General features: G+C 43.7%; 1 protein-coding gene across 1 annotated transcript in view; it reads right to left on the minus strand.

The window, feature by feature from the left end:
* Positions 1-7,477, minus strand: part of TMEM54 (transmembrane protein 54) — a 31,891-nt gene extending 24,414 nt beyond the window's left edge. The window contains exon 1 of the mRNA XM_040424592.1: positions 7,367-7,477. Coding sequence (XP_040280526.1) covers positions 7,367-7,379 — 13 coding nt within the window. The 5' untranslated portion in view covers positions 7,380-7,477. The remainder of the gene's footprint in view (positions 1-7,366) is intronic.
* Between the last annotated feature and the right edge of the window lie 17,624 nt (positions 7,478-25,101).

Genomic DNA, 25,101 nt, shown 5'->3' on the forward strand with positions numbered 1-25,101 from the left:
GGGGGCAGTTATTACACAGTTCTCAGTATATTCTAACTTTAAGCGTCCCCATCACTATGGGAACGCCTCTGTGTTAAAATATACTGTCGGATCTGAGTTTCACGATCTAACTCAAATCCGATGGTATATTCAAACATAGAGGCGTTCCCATGGTGATGGGGACGCTTCAAGTTAAAATATACCATCGGATTGGAGAACTCTCCGATCCGATGGTATAATAGGGACTTCTGACTTTACATTGAAAGTCAATGGGGGACGGATCCGTTTGCAATTGCACCATATTGTGTCAACGTCAAACGGATCCGTCCCCATTGACTTGCATTGTAAGTCAGGACAGATCCGTTTGGCTCCGCACGGCCAGGCGGACACCAAAATGACTTTTTCCTTCATGTCAGTGGATCCTCCAAAAATCAAGGAAGACCCACGGAAGAAAAAACGGTCACGGATCATGGAACAACGGAAATCCGTTTTGGGTCCGAGATGTTCTAAAAAAAACTTGAGAATAGCTCATTTTGAATCCATCGTGCCTGAGGCTAAGAGACAGAGAACAGGGTGGCTTGAATATGCTCAGATGAAAACATTTGTAGAAGGGCTGTTTGCACGGCAGCGCTGCTCTGAAGAGTCAGACTTTGACATGCTCTTCCTAAAACCTGATACACAGAGGAGGAAGGTACCATGTTACATATCTGGTGGTCATGTCAGGTGATTAAAGGATTCTGGGATCAGTTGCTCTGGGTCTACGAGAAATTTTCGGGGAAGAAAATAACTAATTCTCCCAAAGTGACTCTTCTGTCGCTGACTTCAGGTAGACTAGCGCAGATGAAGAAAAATGCGTTGAGATTTTTTCTCACGGAGGCACGCATCGTGATTCCGAGGCACTGTGAATGGGCAAAAGAGCTCAGACACCTACTTAGAATGGAAGAGCTGATTGCGTTATCACATGATCAAGGTGATGGGTTTTATACCAGATGGCCTTCTCTTTCTGAGTTTCTCTATTCTACCGAATTCTCCACAATTCTTGGAGAACAGGCAGGCGATAATACATAGAGCACAGACGTGAAGTGAAGGTCAGCTACCTACTTTGTGTTCGGTTAATATTCCCTCCTTTAAAGCCCCTTGATATCTCCTTCCTTTCATCTCTTTTTTGTTAGAGGTGTGACAGTATTTCATAAGGTCATCTAAAATGGCTGTCGCTTCCCCATTGCATCAACATGCTACGATTGGGAATGTTGATTTAAGCTGTGGTTGGTAACCCTGTACAAATAGATCTTACGACATTGTATGCCATGGAGATTGTTGTGTATTAAAGTGAGAGTAAACTTAAACCTCAGTCGAGACCCTTGGGGAATCTTAAACCTGGCTTGTCCCTTGAATGTTCTCAAACTTAACTTTTCCTCCCATTTCCCCTCCCCCTCTTTTTCAGCTTCTTTTTCCTCCTTTCTTATTCTTTTTCTTTCCTCTTTCTTTTATTTTATGCCATGGCTATATACTTCGAGCTTCATTACAGCAGTAACAACGTGAGAAACATGGTCTACAGAAGATAGCCTTTATTTTTCCTCACACCATTTATTGATAACAAAGTGTTATATTCATAAAGGTTTGTTTTATTATACAGAGACACTCAGATTCATATATACATGTAATTTTGACACTTCTTCTTCTGTAATATTGTAGATTGGATCCTGCGTGATCCTACATTTGTTTTGTCCATGTAATGGTTGGCTATGTCATGATATATTGTTATACTTGAACCTCTTAATAAAAACAGAGTGAACATAAACTATGTTAAGTTACTATTACTGTCAGTGGGCACTGTACTGAGCATATTACTAATAGGGGTCACTTTCCTAGGCATATTACTATCAGGTTGCACTTTACTGGGCATATTACTGTCAGGGGACATATAACTGGGCATAACTACTGTGAGGGGGCACATATCTGGCCATAACTACTGTGAGGGGGCACATATCTGGCCATAACTACTGTGAGGGGCGACCTATCTGGCCATAACTACTGTGAGGGGGCACATATCTGAGCATCAATACTGTGAGGGGGAACATACCTGGCCATAACTACTTTGAGGGGGCACATATCTGGCCATAACTACTTTGAGGGGGCACAATGTGGGGATAACTACTGTGAGGGGGCACATATTGGAGCATAATTACTGTGAGGGGGCAAATATCTAGGCATCACTACTTTGAGAGGCACGTATCTTTACATAACTACTGTGAAGGGGGCACAATGCTGACATAACTACTGTGTCGTGGCATAACGGAAGAGTAATTACTATGTGGGGGCATTTAGGGGACTGGTGGGATTAGGTGTTTAGTTATGTTTTGGCGGAGTTAGAGGCAAGGCCTAGTGCTGAAAAAAATTTGCCACAGCGCACAAAACTGGCCGCACATAATGTCCCTCTTCTTCATTTTCAAAAGTTGGGAGGTACGCCTTAAAGGGGCTGTCTCACTTGAGCAAATGGCATTTATCATGTAGAGAAAGTTAATACAAGGCACTTACTAATGTATCGTTATTATCCATATTGCTTCCTTTGCTGGCTGGATTCATTTTTCCATTACGTTATACACTGCTCGTTTCCATGGTTATGGCCACAGCTGCAGGGCAAGGAAGGAAGCTGCTGCACATGCGTGTCTAAGTACACTCACTCACAGTCGCCCGCTGCTGCTGGATTGCAGGGTGGTCATAACCATGGAAACGAGAAGTTTATAATGTGTTGGGAAAATTTAAAATTTACCCTGTGTTTTCTAGAATATACTTTATTGTAATTACTTGATGTATGTGCAGGGGCCTGGTCTATGCAATAAAGAGGTCAAAGGCCCTGGAGACATAGATCACTGCCACCCTGAAACTAGAGATATGGGACCCACACCTATCTGACACTAATGGAGTATCCTAACAATATGCCATCAATGTCGCAGATGGGAATTGCCCTTTAATGTCTTTTTACACATCAGGCAAATGAGTGTTCACAAGTTCCCAATCATAGCCCAGTGTAAACAGGGTGACAAGTAGCCAACAAATGAGCAATCACTCGTCTTTCAGCTGATTGGATCTTTTGTGCAAGCAGAAAATTGCTCATCTCCCCAAGTAAACATGTGCTGCTAACATAATGCAAATGATTGTAGAAACGATTGTTTGTCACCCATGCAGTGTCCATCAGCCATTTTGAAGGCCCTTTAAATAAATGCTGATCATCTTTTTTTATATTTGTGGCGCTCGTTATGTCCCCTCATCAGGACGTATAAATCACCCTTAGGTCTCTTTCACACGACAGTATGTCTTTTTCAGTGTTTTGCGGTCCGTTTTAAACGGATCCGTTGTTCCGTTTTTTTGTTTCCGTTGTGTTTCCGTTTCCGTTCCGTTTGTCCGTTCCGTTTTTCTGTATGGCAAATACAGTATACAGTAATTTCATAGAAAAAATTGGGCTGGGCATAACATTTTCAATAGATGGATCCGCAAAAAACGGAACGGATACGGAAGACATACGGATGCACTTCCGTATGCATTCCGTTTTTTTGCGGACCCATAGACTTTAATGGAGCCACGGAACGTGATTTGCGGCCAAATATAGGACATGTTCTATGTTAAAACGGAACGGAAAAACGGAAACGGAATGCATACGGAGTACATTCCGTTTTTTTTGCGGAACCATTGAAATCAATGGTTCCGTATACGGACCGCAAAAAACGGCCCGCAAAACGGAAAAAAAAAACGGCCGTGTGAAAGAGGCCTTAGGCTTTGCTCATAATACTGGGGTCCATTCTTTAAGATTTCCAAGCCTTTCCTTTGGAAACTTTGTCTTTTTTTATTAGTTGGGAGGGTAAGTAATGGACAAAAATCTACTATATGATTTAAATTTACCCACTAACACCAAATTGCATCTGACCTCGCTCGTGAATTTACATTACTGCCTATTGTCATTTTGCTATTTTTCTCTGCTTGCGTATGTTAACTGTATTTTTATGATCATAGCAGTTTACATTTTTGTAAATGGACATCTGAGATATTTGATTTTATTGCTAAGATGATGTAGTGCAGCTGGCAGCTGACTATCAGATAAGGGTGGGGTGACAGGTTACTATGTAGTGAGCCATCTGCGGAAGGTACAGGGTCCCACTCATACCTAACGTTAAATAAACAGTTTGTAATTATTAACAAGATCTGTATATGCAAGGCCGTATTGTATTTTTTGCTTCATTTTTATTTTTGTGACCATATAGGATTACAGAGGAATTCCTGTGGAAATGCATCATTGAACTTCATTCATTTAGAATGTTTTTTATAAGAAAAGAAATGCTTTACAATATTCAGTATAATTAATATTCCCTCATTAAAATGAACAGAGTTAAAGGATATAATTCACTTTTATGGCGGGTTCTCCAGACATGGTCTCAATTATATCATTTCATTTTACGGTGATTTCACGTGGCCATTGTTACGGATCAGTGAGTGTGGAACCACTGTCCCCCTAAGGGCTCTTGCACACGACCGTATGCCCTCCGAGACATACGGTCCGTGAGCGGGCCATATGTCCCGGAGCGGCATACATCGTACGCACGGGAGTGCACAGCATCATAGGTTACTATGATGCTGTGCGCATCGGGCCGCCCGCCAGACTATTGTCCCGCACTCATATGATATTATGAGTGCGGAACAATAGCCCCGCGGGCGGCCCGATGCGCTCAGCATCATAGTAACCTATGATGCTGTGCACTCCCGTGCGCTCCCGTGCGCACGATGTATGCCGCTCCGGGACATATGGCCAGCTCACGGACCGTATGTCTCGGAGGGCATACGGTCGTGTGCATGAGCCCTAACTGGTTTGGCTTTAGGCTAAACCCTAAGGGTGTTATTCTGGCACTCCCCTAGTAATCACTTTTTAATCCCTGTAGAAGCAATCAGACCGCTACCTCAACAGTATAGTTAGCAGCTGACTTACTGGGTCAGGGACTCTGGTGCAAACATCAGAGGCTCTAAGCACAGAAAATACACCAAAAATGCACAAAATCAAAAGGTGCAATGGGAACAGTCACTAATACTGAATCTGTGGATTTTGGCAATAGGAAACTTGGCTTGATGGCTGGGACACAGGGAAACCAAACCACAATCGCAGAAACAGTCTAGACAGTCTCTAATACTGGAGCTGCAGACATTGCCAACACTGATCTGGAGACACTAGGAATGCTTGCGGGTTGGGTAGTGGCGGATGCAGGAACAAGGCAAGCAGGAAACAAAAACCTTTACCACAGACAGAGCAGACAGACTTAGGGCTCTTTCACACTTGCGGCAGGATGGATCCGACATGCTGTTCACCATGTCTGATCCGTCCTGCCGCTATTTCGCCATGCCGCCGGACCGCCGCTCCGTCCCCATTGACTGTAATGGGGACGGGGGCGGACTCCGGCGCAGCACGGCGGTGCACGGCGAAAGCTGCTGGACTAAAAAGTCGGACATGCAGGACTTTTTAGTCCGGCGGCTTTCGCCGTGCACCGCCGTGCTGTGCCGGAGCTCAACCCCCGTCCCCATTACAGTCAATGGGGACGGAGCGGCGGTCCGGCGGCATGGCGAAATAGCGGCAGGACGGATCAGACATGGTGAACAGCATGTCGGATCCGTCCTGCCGCAAGTGTGAAAGAGCCCTAAGGCTACTTTCATATTTGTGTTTTTCTTTTCCCGCATAGAGTTCCGTCACAGGGGCTCTATACCGGAAAAGAACTGATCAGGCATATCCCCATGCATTTTGAATGGAGAGTAATCCGTTCAGGATGCCTTCAGTTCAGTCATTTTGACTGATCAGGCAAAAGAGAAAACCGTAGCATGCTACAGTTTTATCTCCGGCGAAAAAAACGGAAGACTTGCCTGAATGCCGGAATGCCGGATCCGTCCTTCCGGTCTGCGCATGCGCAGACCTTTAAAAATGAGAAAAAAAATAAATACCGGATCCATTTTGCCTGATGACACCGGAAAAACGGATCCGGTATTGCAATGCATTTTTCTGACTGATCAGGCATTTTTCTGACTGATCAGGATCCTGATCAGTCTGAAAAATGCTTGATCAGTCAAAAAAAATGACATGCGTTTGCATACAGTTTGCCTGATCAGGCAGGCAGTTCAGGCAACGGAACTGCCTGCCGAATCAAACAACGCAAGTGTGAAAGTAGCCTAAGAGAACCAAAGCATGGACTTAGGCTACTTTCACACTAGCGTTGTTTGAATCCGGCGTTCAATTCCGACACCGGAACTGCCCGCCGGCTCCGGAAAAACATGTCAAAACTGATTACATTTGAATCCTGATCAGGATTTTTATCACAATGAAAAAATGCATTGGAAAAAACGGATCCGCCATTTATGGACTTTAACTTTTTTTCCCCATTTTTCAGGTTTAACATGCAAAAGCCGGATCCGGTTTGACTAAACACACACCGTTAATGCAAGTCAATGGGAAAAAGGCCGGATCCGGCGTTCAGTCAAAGTGTTCAGGGTTTTTGGCCGGATCAGTTATTTTCTGGATTTGAGCCCCTAGGACGGAACTCAGCGCCGGAAAAGAAAAACGCTAGTGTGAAAGTACCCTTAAACTGAAAGCTGAACTGTGAGGACTGGAGTACACAGGCAGGATGGGTACATGGCAGGAACACAGACGGGACACAGGCTGGATAACGCAGGATTAATGCAAGAGAATCGCAGAAGCACAAAGTCTTCACCTTTGCTGGTCACAGGGAGCCTTAAGCTCATGCACCCTCTACCTGGAGATGGAGACTAATATACTTGGGGACCCTCAGCAATTGGCTGGGGAAGAATTTGCAAATGTGTGCACTGGCCCTATAAGAGGTCACAGGTGAGCGCGTGAGACTGGAGCAATAGAGAGTAGTTTGCAGAGGACGCTGGGCGGTATTCTGAGTAGCAGGGCAGCGGCGGGCAGGGACCACTGACCTAAAAGCCATAATAAGGCACCACATGGTTTAGACCACCTGAATATACAGTACTTCTAACATGCCCAGCATAAACACTCCTACAGATTACACAAAGAAACATGACAATAACAATGTCTTCTAGAGCTGAAGTTTAATAAGGGCAATGAGAATGTTCTATATCCTATTCACAGCTCACATTGTATATCCAGCAGTATCAACCAACATTGCCTAATGTTCACCAATGTGTCTCTGTACAACCTCCTCAAACATTACCATAGTTCTACACATCACATGCGAACCCTCCAAAAGGAACATACTCTAAATATTTGTGTGGGAGGGCAGAAGACAAAGTATGGACATAGTTTACAGTCCTTGATGTGCTGTTTAATATGCTATAAATACCAACAGGTTGTATTAAGTAAAAAAAGGCAACTTACTGGGTCCACACATGGTTGCTTTGTAGTCATGTAGCTTTCCTATGTTCTCTCTCTTTTAGTCTCTGTTCCCTGATGGTACAGTTCCTTTCCTGGGATCCACCTTGGGGCGGCTCTGCCTTTAAACCAGTCTGACTAGTTTTAACTCCACCTACGTTGTGCTCTTGTGACTACAGTACATAGTATGTGGATCTTCTGAATGACATGCTGCCTTGTGAGATAATGTAGTCATCACTCATCATTTAATATATACAACTGTATCACTGTAATAGGAATAGTGTTCAAATGTGGACTACAGATGTTCTGCTGTGTTTTTAAGAGTACACTGAGCAGAGGTGTGACAAAGCTCCTGGGCCCCAAAGCTCAGCCTTTAACCCCTTAAGGACTCAGCCCTATTTCACCTTAAGGACTTGGCCATTTTTTGCAAATCTGACCAGTGTCACTTTAAGTGCTGATAACTTTAAAACGCTTTGACTTATCCAGGCCATTCTGAGATAGTTTTTCCGTCACATATTGTACTTCATGACACTGGTAAAATGAAGTAAAAAAAAAATCATTTTTATTTATAAAAAAATACCAAATTTACCAAAAATTTAAAAAAATTGCAAATTTCCAAGTTTCAATTTCTCTACTTTCATAATACATAGTAATACCTCAACAAATAGTTATTATTTTACATTCCCCATATGTCTATTCATGTTTGGATCATTTTGGGAATGATATTTTATTTTTTGGGGATGTTACAAGGCTTAGATGTTTAGAAGCAAATCTTGAAATTTTTCAGTTCAGGTCTGAAGCCACTTTGCGAGGCTTACATAATAGAAACCACCAAAAAATGACCCCATTCTAGAAACTACACCCCTCAAGGTATTCAAAACTGATTTTACAAACGTCGTTAACCCTTTAGGTGTTCCACAAGAATTAATGGAATATAGAGATACAATTTCAAAATTTCACTTTTTTGGCAGATTTTCCATTTTAATAGTTTTTTTCCAGTTACAAAGCAAGGGTTAACAGCCAAACCAAACTCAATATTTATGTAGTTTACAGAAACACCCCATATGTGGTCGTAAACCACTGTACGGGCACACGGCAGGACGCAGAAGGAAAGGAATGCTATACGGTTTTTGGAAGGCAGGTTTTGCTGGACTGTTATTTTTGACACCATGTCCCATTTGAAGACCCCCTGATGCACCCCTAGAGTAAAAACTCCAAAAAAGTGACCCCATTTTAGAAACTACGGGATAGGGTGGCAGTTTTGTTGGTACTAGTTTAGGGTACATATGATTTTTGGTTGCTCTATATTACACTTTTTGTGAGGCAAGGTAACAAGAAATAGCTGTTTTGGCACCGTTTTTATTTTTTGTTATTTACAACATTCATCTGACAGGTTAGATCATGTGATATTTTTATAGACCAGGTTTTCACGGATGCGGCGATACCTAATATGTATACATTTTTTTATTTATGTAAGTTTTACACAATGATTTCTTTTTTTTTTTTTTAAATCATGTTTTAGTGTTTCCATAGTCTGAGAGCCTTAATCTTTTCAGTTTTTGGGCGATTACCTTGGGTAGGGTATGATTTTTGCGGGATGAGATGACGGTTTTATTGGCACTATTTTGATGACTTTTTGATCGCTTGCCATTACACTTTTTGTGATGTAAGGTGACAGAAAATGGCTTTTTTTACACCGTTTTTATTTTTACTTTTTTACGGTATTCATCTGAAGGGTTAGGTCATGTGATATATTTATAGAGCAAGTTATTACGGATGCTGCGATACCTAATATGTATACTTTTTTTTTATTTATGTAAGTTTTACACAATGATTTCACTTTTGAAGCAAAAAAAATCATGTTTTAGTGTTTCCATAGTCTGAGAGCCATAATTTTTTCAGTTTTTGGGCGATTACTTTGAGTAGGGTATGATTTTTGCGGGATGAGATGACGGTTTTATTGGCACTATATTGCGGTGCATATGACTTTTTGATCGCTTGCTATTACACTTTTTGTGATGTAAGGTGACAAAAAATGGTTTATTTAGCACAGTTTTTTATTTTTTTATTTTTTCACGGTGTTTATCTGAGGGGTTAGGTCATGGGATATGTTTATAGATACGGTCGATACGGACGCGGCGATACCTAATATGTATACTTTTTTTTCCTATTTTTCACCAATTTTTTTTACTTTATTTGGGGGAAATTACATTTTTGTTTATTTTTACTTGAAACTTTTAATTTTTGGGGGGGAAAACTTTATTTTTTCAACTTTTTTTTCCACTTTATTTTTTGTGTCACTTTGGGACTTCAACTTTTGGGGGTCTAATCCCTTTTACAATGCATTCCAATACTTCTGTATTGGAATGCATTGGCTGTATGAGTAATACTGTGTGTATTACTCATACAGCTTCCGGCCTGTGAGATCCAGGGGGCTGGATCTCACAGGCTCGTCACCGGAAGGCAGCGCGATACCTTCCTTAGACATCGCGCTGCCTTCCATGCCATCGGGTCCCCCCTACAGCCGCATGGGGACCCGATGGCACCGCCGCCCGCAATTGCCGAATAAGGTAAAAGCCGCAAACCGCAGGTCTGAAATGACCTGCGGTTTGCGGCGATCGCCGACACGGGGGGGTCACGGGACCCCCCCCGGCGTTGTGACAGGATGCCCGCTGAATGATTTCAGCGAACATCCTGTTGCGATTAACCTCCGCCGTGCCGCAATCGCGATTTAAACTTAGGACGTACCTGTACGCCCTGAGTCCTTAAAGGGGTTATCCGAGTTATGGGAAAAAAAATAAAACCTAACAAAATTAATCAGGATATACATATACATTAGTCAAGCTTGATTTTTTGAAAAAAGAACGATCCTTACACCTTTTCCAGGTTCTGTTATTGCTGTGTTTACATGCAGCAGTAACAACAATGACTCATCTCTCCCTCATGAATATTTGTGGGAGGGGTTGATCTGTTATATTTGTGGGAGGGGTTGAGCTATTAGCCGCAGTTAGAAAGTTGGAGGTAGCCGCAGCACAAGTGAGGATCGCGCATGCGCGATCAACTCACAGCCGCACGGACTGTAATGCAGAGAGGTGGGGGCGTGGCCAAGGCTGATGACGTTCCGTTGACATGGCTTAGTCACTCCGACAAGCAGAGAGCTCCATGTCAATGGAACGTCACAGCTGATGACGTGGGCGGTCACATGACTGTTTAGTGTAGCAGAGAAACGGCACAAGATAGGTACAGTAAGTGATTTAGGAAAACTAAGGTATAGGAGAAATAAAGCCATAAAGATAAGGTTAAGTTAACTCGGATAACCCCTTTAAGGACTTGGGAAACAGGGCGTACCGGTGCGCCCTAAGTCCTTAAGGGGTTAATAGAACCCCCACCTAAACCAGGTGAAACTAGTACAGTACTAGGTGTACATAGTCGAGTGACATTATCGTGACCACCAGCTAATATTTAGTGTGCAGCACGGACAGCAGCTAGACGGGCTGGGAGTGACTCAGTAAGGTCCTGGTAGGTTGTCACAGGTATGTGGAGCCATGCAGACTGGAATTCATCCAACAGCTGCTGAAGGGTGATTGGGGAGGATCCATAGAGCAAACATGAAAATGAGGTGGATTCACAGATGCTCAGTTGGGTTCATGTGTGAGAAATTAGGGGGTCACGGTAGTAGTTGGAAGTCTTGGTCATGACCAATCAACCAATGCTGGACATTTCTAGATGTCTTACATGTTGAACTGTCTTGCTGGAACATCCCCAGGATTCCTCAGAGAAGACAACCAGCATGTATGGGTGTATGTGATCTGCAAGGATGAATTCATACCCAAATTAGTTGACAGTGCCTTCCACATGGATGAGTGGGCCCAGAAAATGCAACAAAAACATTCTTCAGGCCATAACTCTGCCAACACCAGCTTGTGTTCTTCCCGCAATGGTTTCAGGGTGTTTGTTCTTTGAGGTCTCTCACCTGACATGTCAAGGTCCAGCCGTTTGAAGAAGAAAATATGACTATCGAGAAGGCAACCCTTTGCCAATGAGTGGATTTCCAATTACGATAATGCAATTAAAATTTAAGCCTTTTCTGCTGATACAACAACATTAGCAGAGGTGCAGTGACCATCCGTCTGCTTCGGAGCCCCATAACCTGTAGGGTTCACTGAACTTATACTGGTAGCGACCTGATTCATTTTGGTAGTGAACTGCTCCACTGTAGCGTGTTGGTCTGCCCTCGCTCCACTTTGTAGCCGACCTTCACCTCTTACATCAATGGCACGTGGTACTCCGCTGTTTCCATGTTGCTTATTCACAATGGTGCCATCTGTCCTCTCATGATACTCTCACCACAGCAGCACCTGAACAGTTCACAAACTAATAACTCATGTGCATTATGTAGATAAGGGCTTAGTATACTATTATTTATGCTAAGAAGTGATATGAATTGTGCTGATGGGGATGTGCGATCCATACTTTTTTCTCCTATATTTTTTTCTTTGAGCTCCGATTACAGTGACATCCACAGTTGCCCCATAACATTGACATCCACAGTGCACCCATAATAGTAACATCTACAGCGGCCCCATAACAGTGACATCCACAGCAGTCCCATAACACTGACATCCACAGTGGCCCCATACCAGTGACATCTACAGTGACCCTTAACAGGAGAGAGAACAGTGATATCCACAGCATTCTCATAAGGCCTCATGCACACGACCGTATTTTGTTTCCGTGTCCGTTCCGTTATTTTTGCGGATAGGATGTGGACCCATTCATTTTAATGGGTCCGTAGTATGTCCGTTCCATTGCTCCGCAAAAAAAATAGTGCATGTCCTATTTTTTTTCTAGTTTGCGGACAAGGATAGCCATTATTACAATGGATCCGCAAAAAAAACGGATCCGCAAAAAAAACGGATGCCATACGGAACGTCATCCGTTTTTTTGTGGATCCGCAATTTGCAGACCGCAAAACACATACGGTCGTGTGCATGAGGCCTAACAGTGAATTCCCCAGTGGCCTTATAACATGGAATACAAATGAGTGGACTGTTATTGAAACCTGGTGTAAAACTAGGCAAAGACTGAAGGACTTGTGATTTTCTATTCGCCAATAGGGGTCATGTGACCATGTGTATGTCAGTTAGGCTATAAATGAAGGACCAGAGAGCTTCTAGTTTGTCTGTTAACCCTTGCTTTGTTACTGGAAAAAATGAATTAAAATGGAAGATCTGCCAATAAAGTGAAATTCTGAAATGTCCTCTACATTTTCCTTTAATTGTTGTGGAACACCTAAAGGATTAACAAAGTTTGTTAAATCAGTTTTGAATACCTTGAGGGGTGTAGTTTCTAAGATGGGGCCGTTTATGGGTGGTTTCTATTATGTAAGCCTCACAAAGTGACTTCATAACTGAACTGGTTCTTAAAAATTGGGTTTTGGAAATTTTCTTAAATATTTTAAGATTTGCTTCTAAACTTCTAAGCCTTCTAATGTCCCAAAAAAAGAAAAATGTAATTTAAAAAATGATCCAAACATGAAGTAGACATATGCGAAATGTAAAGTAATAACTATTTTAGGAGGTATCACTATCTGTTTTAAAAGCAGAGAAATTGAAATTTTGAAAGTTGCAAATTTTTCAAAATTTTTGGTAAATTTGGTATTTTTTATAAATAAAAATTAAATATTTTGACTCAAATTTACCACTGTCATGAAGTAGAATATGTAAAAGCATTTTAAAGTTATCACCACACAAAGTGACACATGTCAGATTTCCAAAAAATGGCCTGGTCCTTAAGGTGAAAAATGACAGGGACCTGAAGGAGTTAAGGCATAATTTTTGGACACTTGGTCCCAACAAGTCACAGTTTTTTTTAGTGTTAACACCATGTGTGTCCCCAATAAAGGACATTTTTTTTATGGTTTTCTAATATGTCTAAGGCACACCTGTGCAATATTCATGCTGTCTAATCAGCACCTTGATATGCCACACCTGTGAGGTGGGATGGATTATCTCCGCAAAGGAGACGTGCTCACTAACTCAGATTTAGACAGATTTGTGAACAATATTTGAGAGTAATGGGTCTTTTGTGTATGTAGAAAATGTTTCAGATCTTTGAGTTCAGCTCATGCAAAATGGGAGCAAAACCGAAAGTGTTGCGATTATATTTTTGTTCAGTGCATATATATATATATATATATTATACATATCCGGATCTGGGTAGTTGCCTGCATGTCCCGCTATGCCTAAGTCATTAGCAAGAGCTGAAAGCCCTGTGGATGTTACGTTATGTGATCAGTGCAGGTTGGGCGGTGCTCAGCTGTGGAGGGAAGAGAAATGGTTATGAAGGACCTTTGATGACATCACCATCATGTGATCAGTGCAGGAGGGGCGGAGCTCAGCAGTGGAGATGGAAGAGGTGGTGAAGGACCTGTGATGATGCCCTGTCGCATGAGGGGCCCAGCTTTGTATGCAGTAAAAGAAACTGAAGAAGCATGGTTTAAATGTAAGAGCCAGGGAAATACTTGGAGTTGTAGTTGTCTCTTCTTATGCCCCCTCCTTCTGTAATGTTCCCTGATATCACTTAATAATAACAGCCAGGAAATGCAGGGAGTTGTAGTTCTCTCCTCCTGTAATGTCCTCCAATATTGCATAATAGTGTGAACATATACCTCCTCCTCCTATAACATGCCTCCAAAGTCTCCCTCTTTTGGAGGAAGAGTCCCTCCTTTTGACTCAAGTCACTCTGTCCCTTCTTTTTCCTTTAAGGGTTCTGCAGTTCTTTTAAACTGATGATTTATTCTCTGGATAGATCATCAGCATCTGATCGGCAGAGTCCGACACCCGGGACCTCTGCCGATCAGCTGTTTGAGAAGGCAGCGGCGCTGGCAGTAGCGCCGCAGCCTTCTCGCTGTTTACCGCAGGCCCAGTGACGTCACGACTAGTATCACTGGCCTTGGCGCAGCTAAGCTCCATTCAAGTGAACAGAGTTTAGCCCCGCTCAGGCCCGTGATACTAGTCGTGACGTCACTGGGCCTGAGGGAAACCGAGAAAAGGCAGCGGCACTCCTGGAGTGCCACTGCCTTCTCAAACAGCTGATCGGCAGGGGTCCCGGGTGTCAGGCCTCCGCCAATCAGATGCTGATGATCTATCCAGAGGATAGATCATCAGTTTAAAAGAACTGCAGAACCCCTTTAAGTGTCCCTCTTTTTGAACTGGGAAATATATGTGCATGAAAAAACTTACAAAACTTACTAAACTATTCCAGAAACTATGGGGGTCATTTTCTATCCACAAATACACCCATATACGCGTATTTCTGACGCAGATTATGGTGCAAAGGTTTTTTGCATCGCAATCTGTAACTTTTCCCTGCTCACGCCAGGTCTAAAAAAGTGGGTGTGGTGTGAACAGGGAAGGGGCTGTCTCATTCATCATTTTCTATTCCTGTTTTAGACGTAGAAAATGGTCTCAATATATGCCAGCAAAGATGCAGGCTTACATTTAGGGCTCATGCACACAACCATGTGCTGGCTGTTCCGTGCATTGGGGACCGCAATTTGCGGTCCCCAATGCACGGCAAAGTCCATGCGGCTGCTGCAGACAGATCTGGACCCATTCAACTTGCATGCACTACTTTTTTTTTAAGTAAATGGGTCCGCGATCCGTGATGCGGGATGCACACGGTCGGTGCCCGTGTATTGCGGACCCGCCACATGCAGGCCGCAGTACGGCCACGGCTGGGAAACGCAGGATGCGCCAAAGTTATGTGGAGGTCGGCGCTTCTTCATAACTTCAGCGGATCCCACCGCCAGTTATAGGGGTTATTAAGACCAGCGTCTTAATAAATGACCCTTGAGACAGGTTGGTAGTGGGAGTCTCTCTAGTGGGAGTCCACAGCTCCAGTCCACTACAGATATTCCCTTTAGCTGAGGAGATCATAGGTGAGGTCAGCTGGGCTATAATCAAGGAGGGATAAGACACCCTCTGTGTATGACTGGGGAGAGGAAGTGATCCTACAAAAAGGGTTGGAGCTGGAGACCATGGGCCAGATTTATCAAGTCAAAATAATGGAGTGAAAAAGTCGTTAAAACTGCGCAGAAATTGGTGACTTTTTTTGGCTCTACGCTTTGCTCGCCAGTTTTCTAAAAGTGGGCGTGTTTTCTTATGTAAATGAATCTCTAGACAGATTTACTATTGCGACAATTTTAAAAGTCGCATAAAAAATTGCGCAATTTCACTCCAGTGAGGACCATGCTTATCTTATGCAACTTTTTAATACAACATGCGACTTTTTCGTAAAGACGTGCGACTTTTGTAAAGCCGCTTACTGAAGGATAAACTGCTACCGTCAAACCATATTTATTACAGTATTAAAGGACCATTATTAAATCTGACTTAGCCAAAAGTGACTTTGGACATATGTAAAAGTGGAGTAATGATAACCCCAGGTGAGTCAGGGAGAAGACCTCTGTATTAGCTAGAGCCCAGATGGACAGGTGTTTGTTTTGGTTTATGTTTGTGATGGTGCCGAAGTGTCAGAATAAAGCACCATTTGGACTTGAACACCGTTGTCAGAGGATAAATCTGTGATTGTGACCCCCTGAGAGAGAGCGATCCCTTACAATAGTTATACTTGGGAGATGCCGACGTTATACTAGCATGGTCCTTATCACTATGTACAAGAAGGATAATTTATACCAGCTGTACATATATAATTATATACAGGAGATGCCCAGGTTATACCAACATGGTCTATATCACCATGTAAAAGAAGATGTATAACTTATACCAGCTGAACATACACTCACCTAAAGAATCATTAGGAACACCATACTAATATGGTGTTGGACCCCCTTTTGCCTTCAGAACTGCCTTAATTCTATGTGGCATTGATTCAACAAGGTGCTGATAGCATTCTTTAGAAATGTTGGCCCATATTGATAGGATAGCATCTTGCAGTTGATGGAGATTTGAGGGATGCACATCCAGGGCACGAAGCTCCCGTTCCACCACATCCCAAAGATGCTCTATTGGGTTGAGATCTGGTGACTGTGGGGGCCATTTTAGTACAGTGAACTCATTGTCATGTTCAAAAATCCAATTTGAAATGATTCGAGCTTTGTGACATGGTGCATTATCCTGCTGGAAGTAGCCATCAGAGGATGGATACATGTTCTCATTCTGTTTACGCCAAATTCGGACTCTACCATTTGAATGTCTCAACAGAAATCGAGACTCATCAGACCAGGCAACATTTTTCCAGTCTTCAACAGTCCAATTTTGGTGAGCTCGTGCAAATTGTAGCCTCTTTTTCCTATTTGTAGTGGAGATGAGTGGTACCCGGTGGGGTCTTCTGCTGTTGTAGCCCATCCGCCTCAAGCTTGTGCGTGTTGTGGCTTCACAAATGCTTTGCTGCATACCTCGGTTGTAACGAGTGGTTATTTCAGTCAACGTTGCTCTTCTATCAGCTTGAATCAGTCGGCCCATTCTCCTCTGACCTCTAGCATCCACAAGGCATTTTTGCCCACAGGACTGCCACATACTGGATGTTTTTCCATTTTCACACCATTCTTTGTAAACCCTAGAAATGGTTGTGCATGAAAATCCCAGTAACTGAGCAGATTGTGAAATACTCAGACCGGCCCGTCTGGCACCAACAACCATGCCACGCTCAAAATTGCTTAAATCACCTTTCTTTCCCATTCTGACATTCAGTTTGGAGTTCAGGAGATTGTCTTGACCAGGACCACACCCCTAAATGCATTGAAGCAACTGCCATGTGATTGGTTGACTAGATAATTGCATTAATGAGAAATAGAACAGGTGTTCCTAATAATTCTTTAGGTGAGTGTATATCATTATACATAGGAAATGCCCATGTTATACCAGCATGGTCCATATCACTATATATAATATTTAACTTATACCAGCATTGTCCATGTCAGCAGTGTCAGATTGGGATGCCTAGGGCCCACCAGTAAAATTTATTTTGGTGGCCCACCGTACGGATACATTCAAATATTACCTGCTCACATAGAAGCAAGATGCTACCAGATGATGGTCCCTGCAGCAACTTTGAGAAGGTCTTAGGGGAAAAGAAGACACTGGCTAGCTTTCCTCTATACCTAGAAGTCATCTCAGCTCTGATCATGTCTATAATAAACTTGGTAGTTTTTTTGATAATCTATCAAGTTTTTTATATGAACATAGGCTGGTGGAGGTTCTGTACATTGAATATATGTATGTAGTGCGGTAAGTCTACTGTGTTATGTGCCACTTGTGCAGGGGGGGGGGGGGACTAGGGGCGCACCTTGCTCAGGGGTCCACATGGGGATTCACCTGCACCCCTGTGGGCCAGTCAGAGTCTGACTATGATCAGTGACTGCAGCTTAGCTGCATTGTGTATAGGAGGTCCAGTCTCCATATAAACTTGGTCTGTTGTTCTATATCTATCAGATGATAGGGACCCCATCCATGAGAAGACCTTGTGTCTTTATTGGCTATATTGATGATTTGTGATTTTCTGCTTCTTAATATTTATGGTGTTTTCTGTATAACTTGGACACAGCGGTATCCACTGGTCACTACTGGAAATAAAAACTGCCTGGGGTTAAGAAGACAATTGCAGTAGATCGGATCACCAGGGGTCTGAGACAAAATGAGGCGCAGAATAAACCATCTACTGATCTTCACCAGTGACCCCTGCTTGAAGGTTTTGGTCTTAAGAACCCAAAAAATCCCTAAATAAGGTAAGATCCTTGTTATAGGAGTCTTAAAATGTAATGTGATTTTTGACAGGAGCTCATAATAATAACAGACATGATGCCAAGTTCTGGAGACACCAGAGTGATGACACAGAATAATTTAGGGTTTAGATTCTTCACGAAGATGAGCAGAGCAGTGACCATTAGTGGAAAATCATCAAAATCCCCTGATACATGGCATATAAGTATGGTAAAATTCTAACTGCCTGCAGTCACCACTAGGGGGAGCTCCCATTGACCTTGATATGTAGATCACCTTGAGCAATGGCTCCCAGAATTTTAAAGTGTGGAAGTGTGTAAGAAAGCAGGGGTTTTGGCGATTTGTATCAGGAAAGCTGAGCTCCAAACCCTATAAAAAATATATGAAAATAAATGAGCCCACAATTATAAGGTGTATTCTGTTTAGGTTGGATACAGCAGTGGGTCCCAGAACAAGAATAACAGCTATAACAGTCAATGACATTGAAAAGCGTGGGTATTGCTGTTAGAAACATTGGCCCAAGTTTAATAAAGTTAAAGGAATTACAATAACCCACAGTGACAGTAAATTGTCTGTCATCAGTTTAAAATCATCAGTTTAAAAGTAAATTGTCTGTCACTTATATGTAATTTTCCACTGCTCCATGTTCAGTCATAATTAGTTATATTTTGGAATGGGTTCTTAGGTGCCTTGGAGGCAGGGTGCCTAGTGTTCGTGACACCAGCACCGTTAGGTGCAAAGGAAGGTTGTAGAAAGGATGAGGAGTCAATGGTTGAAAACAATGGAACATTTACTTGAATCCCTTGTCTCAGAATAGTCAGTACAGTTCATTCACCTGGCAAAGATGATAATCCCAATAATATCTCCACTGTAATCCTTATAACAGGCTTGGTAATTGTAGCTTGCAGAATTTACTTTCTAACAGGTGGGATTGGTTCTTTCTTATATCTGTCTACACTATGTCCACACTCTTGCAGCCAGGTACTGGATATAATAACTTCTTACTTGTTATAAGCAATCCACAGGGCGGTCTCCCTAATGGCAGGCAAAATCCTTCTACTCCATTATTTGTGCAGGATGCTTGTATATACTCTGATCCACGATGTCCAAAGAGGCATGTGGCAATTGACAACTTTGCGCATTAGTCGTCTGGTTGTGTCCAGGTGCTTTTAGGCTTCTCCCAGTCACTGGTGCTTGTGGAGCCCACGAGCTAAGGCTGCTTGTATCTCCACTAGACTCACTCTATCCAGGTAATGACTCTCTGATCAGTGCTAGGTAGCTGTAATCCTGTTCTCTCTGCTCCCTCTAATGGCTAAAATAGCAGCTACATCTTAGACAATTCTTGCTCCTCACCTCCAGCAACTTACTACTTTTTTTCACTTTCCCTGATTAACCTAACTTCCTTTTTTTTTTGTTATATCTAAGTGATGCCAGCACCACCTAGGGGTGAATAGTTGAAATGACACCCTAACAGCCTGTTATTGGAATATACAGGGTACATACACCAATACATTACAATAGCATATACCAAAGTTTAAAGTGCCCACGCATATCAAGGAGTGGACACTGCATCTGTACTTGGCTATCTCCAGCAGTCCCATAGAGAGTGAACAGAGTAGCTATGTGCACGCTTGACCTGCCACTTCATTCATAGGGGATACAGGATCCAGTGGTGGTCCCAGATATTCTGTATATAGGGAAAAGTTTTGTATTGACAGAAACTATCTCCGGACCACATACCCATTGAAATTAACTGGTCCGCAAAAAATGTGGATGTAACATAGACCACATCGATATTTTTTAGCGGATCCACGATTGGCAGACCGCACAACGGATATGGTTGTGTGCATGAGGCCTTATAAAGATCCTATTGCAAAAAAAATGTAAAAAAATTAAGAGGTACAGTCAGCGGTGCACCTCCAACGGAGGCAGACCACGCAGCTGCTTTGGTGCCCCTGGAGGAAGGGGGCCTGGTCTTGGACAAAAGGCCCTGGCTCCAAATTACACTTAATTTTTGCTCCTGTTTTGAGTCCCTGTTCGGGGCTCAAGCTCTGCTTTCCAGCTTCCTCTGTCCTGTCCTCGGGGGCCCCCCTTTACTCAGCACATCATCAGTGGCTAGCGCTGTACCCACTTAATTTCCCACTTGCGCTCTATGTTGTCTTGCTGCTGGGCACTGGGATTGCCAATCAGCATTAGCAGTGCTTGCAGAGCCTGCTGCTGATTGGCTTGCCTAGCGCCCAGAAGAGAGACATTAGTATCGGGATTTCATTTCTCTGCAAGCAACTTTTGCTGTTAGTAATATGTGTTTTGGGTATGAAGTGAACCCCTCATCTCCAGTGCTGATTGAACCCCCAGTTCTGATGCAGAGTTCTACCTTCTCAGCTCTGCAGATGAACCTAATTCTTAACCCTCTTAGTCACTGACATAGTATAACGCTGCCATGCCCTGCTCTTTGCACTTAGAGACAGAGACACTAAGTGTCTCTGTCAGCTTCATGCACTGATGTAGAGACACATTGTTTGTCCTGCTTTACACTGCAGCTTAGCTCTGTAAGGGCATTACTATGATCAGTGTCGGACTTATATACAGGAGATGCCCAGGCTATACAAGAAGATGTATAACTTATACAAGCTGCACATATATAATTATATACAGGAGATACCCAAGTTATAGCAGCATTGACCATATCACTACTAAATGTTTGATGCAAATGACAGTCAGTATAATTTTCAAGCCATCAACCATTAGAGAATAAATAACATTTTATTGAACAAACCTTCCAATGTTAACAGTATTTCTTTTACAAATAAAAAAAACTCAAAAAGTAGTGTTTCAAATTATTGTGCACAACAGCATTTCAAAACATTTTATAGGTTGTAATAAAGAACTAAAAATGGTCATTTGTTGAATGTGCTGCATTTAAGGGTTTCTGTCACCAGAATTAACCCTATTAATCTAGCCGACATTAGCGATGTGCTAATGTCAGCCAAACCTAACTAGCCTATTCCTACTTGTATCTATGCCCCCGTTACTCCTGAAATATAACTTTTCTAATATGCTAATTAGCCTCTAGGTGCAGGGGGGAATTGCCCCTGCTCCTAGAGGCTCCGTTCTCCCACCTCTGGCCACACCCTGCTACACTAGATTGACAGGGCCAGGCAGCCTTCACCTCCAACTGCCGGCCCTGTGCGCTGGGGAAATCTCGCGCCGTTCAGTATTCGGCGCAGGCACTGTGAGGAAGCCAGCGTCAGCCCTTCACTCACCGTACCTGCACCAAATACTGAACGGGACGGCGCAGGTGCGAGATTTACATGGCCTCCTAGAGACTAATTAGCATATTATAAAAGTTATATTTGTGGAGTAACGGGGGCATAGATAAAAGTAGGAATAGGCTAGTTAGGTTCAACTGGACACGAGACTTGTTCTGGTTTGATCCGTGCACGAGGAATTCAACATACAGGGTGAGCTGGATTTGTCGTTAGTTTCATCGCTAATGTCAGCTAGTTTAATAGGGTTAATTCTGGTGACAGAAACCCTTTAAGAGGTCACATTTACTGAAATCAGCCTCACTTTCATAGATCTTTTGCTTGAGGATACTTCAAAGGTTCTCAAAAGAGTAGGGGCCAGGGGAGGATGGTGGCCACATCATGATTTTCTCTCCTTTAATGCCCATAGCAGCTAATGATGAGGTGTTCTTTGCAGCATGAGATGGTGCATTGTCATGCATTAAGATGAATTTGCTACGGAAGTCACAATTCTTATTTTTGTACCATGGACGTGGGTAAAAAGAAACCAGATGAACCTCTTCTGTGGGCGCTATACGCTCGACTTTAATGGTATCCTTGACAGCGCCCACAGAAGAGGTTCATCTGGTTTCTTTTTACCCACGTCGTACTTTAGTTCCAGCACCCGTATTTTTGGGCGCAGACAGAAACCTAGGCTGCAGCCAAGTCCCCGTGTGCTGGTCTGGATATACACCAGCAGGAGCCTGTATAGCTGTTGTGACTACCTCACAGTAGACTCTGGTCAGCAAACTGTTTATTTGTATACGATAATACTTTCAAGCAACACCAAACACAAGGGGCTGTCCTTTCTTCTTTTTTAGTCTTGCATTTTTTTGCACTATGATTCCAGCCCAAAACATGACTTTGCCACCTCCTTGCTAACATTGCAGCCTTGTTGGGACATGATGACCATCCACCAACCATCCACAACTCCATCCATCTGGACCATCCAGGGTTGCACAGCACTTATCAGTAATCAAGACTGTTTGAAAATGAGTCTTCATGTATGTCTGGGCCCACTGCAACTGTTTCAGCTTCTGAGCACTGGTTAGAGGTGGCTTAAAAGTAGGTTTATGTACAGCTGCAAGCCTCTGGAGGATCCTACACTGAGAGCACTCAGAGGGCATAAAAATTTCTGTGATCACAAGGGTGAGATTGGAAATGTAAGGGTTACTGATACTTAAACCATATGGTTACAACCTCACTCTGAGACATTACTTTGGTGTAAAGCACATATAGGGCCACATGGGCAAGCTTACCAGGCCCTTGTGGAATCTATACTGGAGGGGGGCAAGGAATATTTGCTTGCTGCCCATAGTCTAGTTACTGTGAAGCGTGGCTGGGTGCCAATCTGCATGCTAAACATTAGTGACCAGCCCATTGAGATGAACAAATACCAAACTGTCGCTAAATTAATACATATTGGGAATGATGATATTGTCCACTTCGACTGTCCAGCCACGCAGTCTACCAGCCAGGCAGAAGTCTGTTCAGAGGGTCTCTGGTGGGAGCAACTGCATATTGGGTATCAGAACACCCTTGCTGAGTGGAAGGGGGGTGTCCTGAAAATTGTTAAGGAGAATGAGGCTGCTTTCAGTAAACATCTCACAGATTTTGGGAAAGTAGAGGTGATCCAACACACCATCCCGACTGAGTCCCACCTACCCATTAAAAAAAGATACAGTCCCATACCACCAGCCATGTACCAGCAAGTGAAACAACTAAAGAATGACATGAAAGCCTCTAACGTCATGACAGTCATAGCCCTTGGGCCGCACCCTTAGTGCTTGTGTGTACAAAGGATGATACAATACGAGTCTGTATAGACTACCGCAAATTAAATAACATCACCCATACCCTTTTCCAAGAATAGAGGAATCCCTATCAGCCCTTCATGGTCTCAAGTTAAAGCCTTCCATGTGCCACTTATTGCAGTCTGAGGTGCACTATCTGGTGCATGTGGTCAGTGCTCATGGAGTCGTCCCTTCACCCCAATAAATTTGCTGCAGTTAAAGATTGGCCCGCACCCACTAATATCTATGAGGTGAAGAAATTTTTAGGCTTTGCTGAATATTACAGATGAGTTATTCAGGACTTTACTAAGATTGCAGCCGCTTTGCAGGACTTGTTCAAAGACCCCACCTTCTGTCAATTTGGACCCACCTACAACATGAGGACTACTTTTAGTCTCTTTTCCAGGGCCACTTTAAGTTCCAATTCTGCCCCTGCTCTCCCCTGACTCCTCCCAGATGGGTCATGCTCTCACTTAGTGTCACAAGTGAAAGCTGCAGCCCATCCTCTTACAGAATACACACTAATTGTCTAACCCCTCCCTTAGATGCGCTGCACCTACCCATCTCACCATTATGAACAGCAATAAACTTGTCACGCCGCACCGGAAGGAGAGAGGGAGATCGTGCACCCACTAGTCTGCCACCCACGCCCCTGTTTCTGCCTACTTGCACTTACCCGTCCTAGGCGACGGAGCGCAACTGGGCGGCGATCCCTAACTTGAGTAAGTGCAGGAGGGACAGAGAAAAGCAGAGACAGGCAACGGGCAGCGACAGGAGCGTACAGCAGTCGAGAAGGGTCAACAAACTAGCAAAGGTCACATCAAACTACGAGGGAGATGCAAAGACAATACCAATAACAAGCCGGAGGTCAAACCTGGAGGTCGCGTCAGAGTACAAGGGAGAAGCAGGAGCGTGGTCAAATAACTAGCTGTCGGTCAAATTCAAGAGCCATGGAGCAGAGTATCATGAGCCTATATAAACAATATCACAGGCAACCTGTGGCCAGCAGGTTGCCTGCTTATAAACTGAAGGGCTAAGGTCATGTGATGTGGCCAGCTGAGTGCCGAGTGTCCGGCTTTGCGCTCAGCCAACACAGGTATCCTGGCAACAGAGCCATTGCCATGGCAGCGGAGACGCCGAGCTTCTCCCCGCTCTGCGCAGAGGACGCCTCTTGCAGCTGCCGGAGAGGAACAGGACTTCGGCGGCGCAAGGGGAAGGACGCGCGTCGCCAGCGTCCTGTGACAGTACCCCCCTTCCACGGGGGGCCTCAGGATGTTCCCGGTGGAACTTTCTAACCAAAGAGGAGGCATGCATCCGGTGTGACGGCACCCAGGACCTCTCCTCAGGTCCAAAACCCCTCCAGTGCACTAAGTACTGCAAGGAGTTTCGAACCTTCCTGACATCAAGGATCTTAGATATAAAAAACTCGTCATGGCCTTCTACTTCCACGGGAGAGGGAGGACCTTGTGAAGGAACCACAGGTGAAATGTACCTCTTTAACAGTGACTTATGAAACACATTGTGGATGCGGAGGGACACTGGATTGAGAATCTCGGTAACCTCGTAAGGTCCTACAAAGCGCGCCGCAAACTTCCTGACAACCCCTTTCAGAGACAAATTTTTGTTGGATAACCACACCTTATCACCGACCACGAAGTCAACCCCCATGGAGCGCTTCCTATTGGCTTGAACTTTTTGAGCCTCTTGGGTCTTCTCCAGGTTCGATTGAACCTGGGCCCAGACTGTGCACAGGTCTGATGTGAAGCTATCGGCCTCCGGGTTGAGAGAGGACAAAGAAACATTTGAGCTAAAACAAGGATGATAACCCAGGTTACAGAAAAAAAGGGACACTCCCGTGGAGGAATTTACCTGATTATTAATGGCGAACTCTGCCAACGGAAGATCCCCCACCCAGCGAT

Source organism: Bufo bufo, chromosome 3 (assembly GCF_905171765.1).
Source record: "Bufo bufo chromosome 3, aBufBuf1.1, whole genome shotgun sequence".
Lineage (NCBI taxonomy): Eukaryota > Metazoa > Chordata > Amphibia > Anura > Bufonidae > Bufo > Bufo bufo.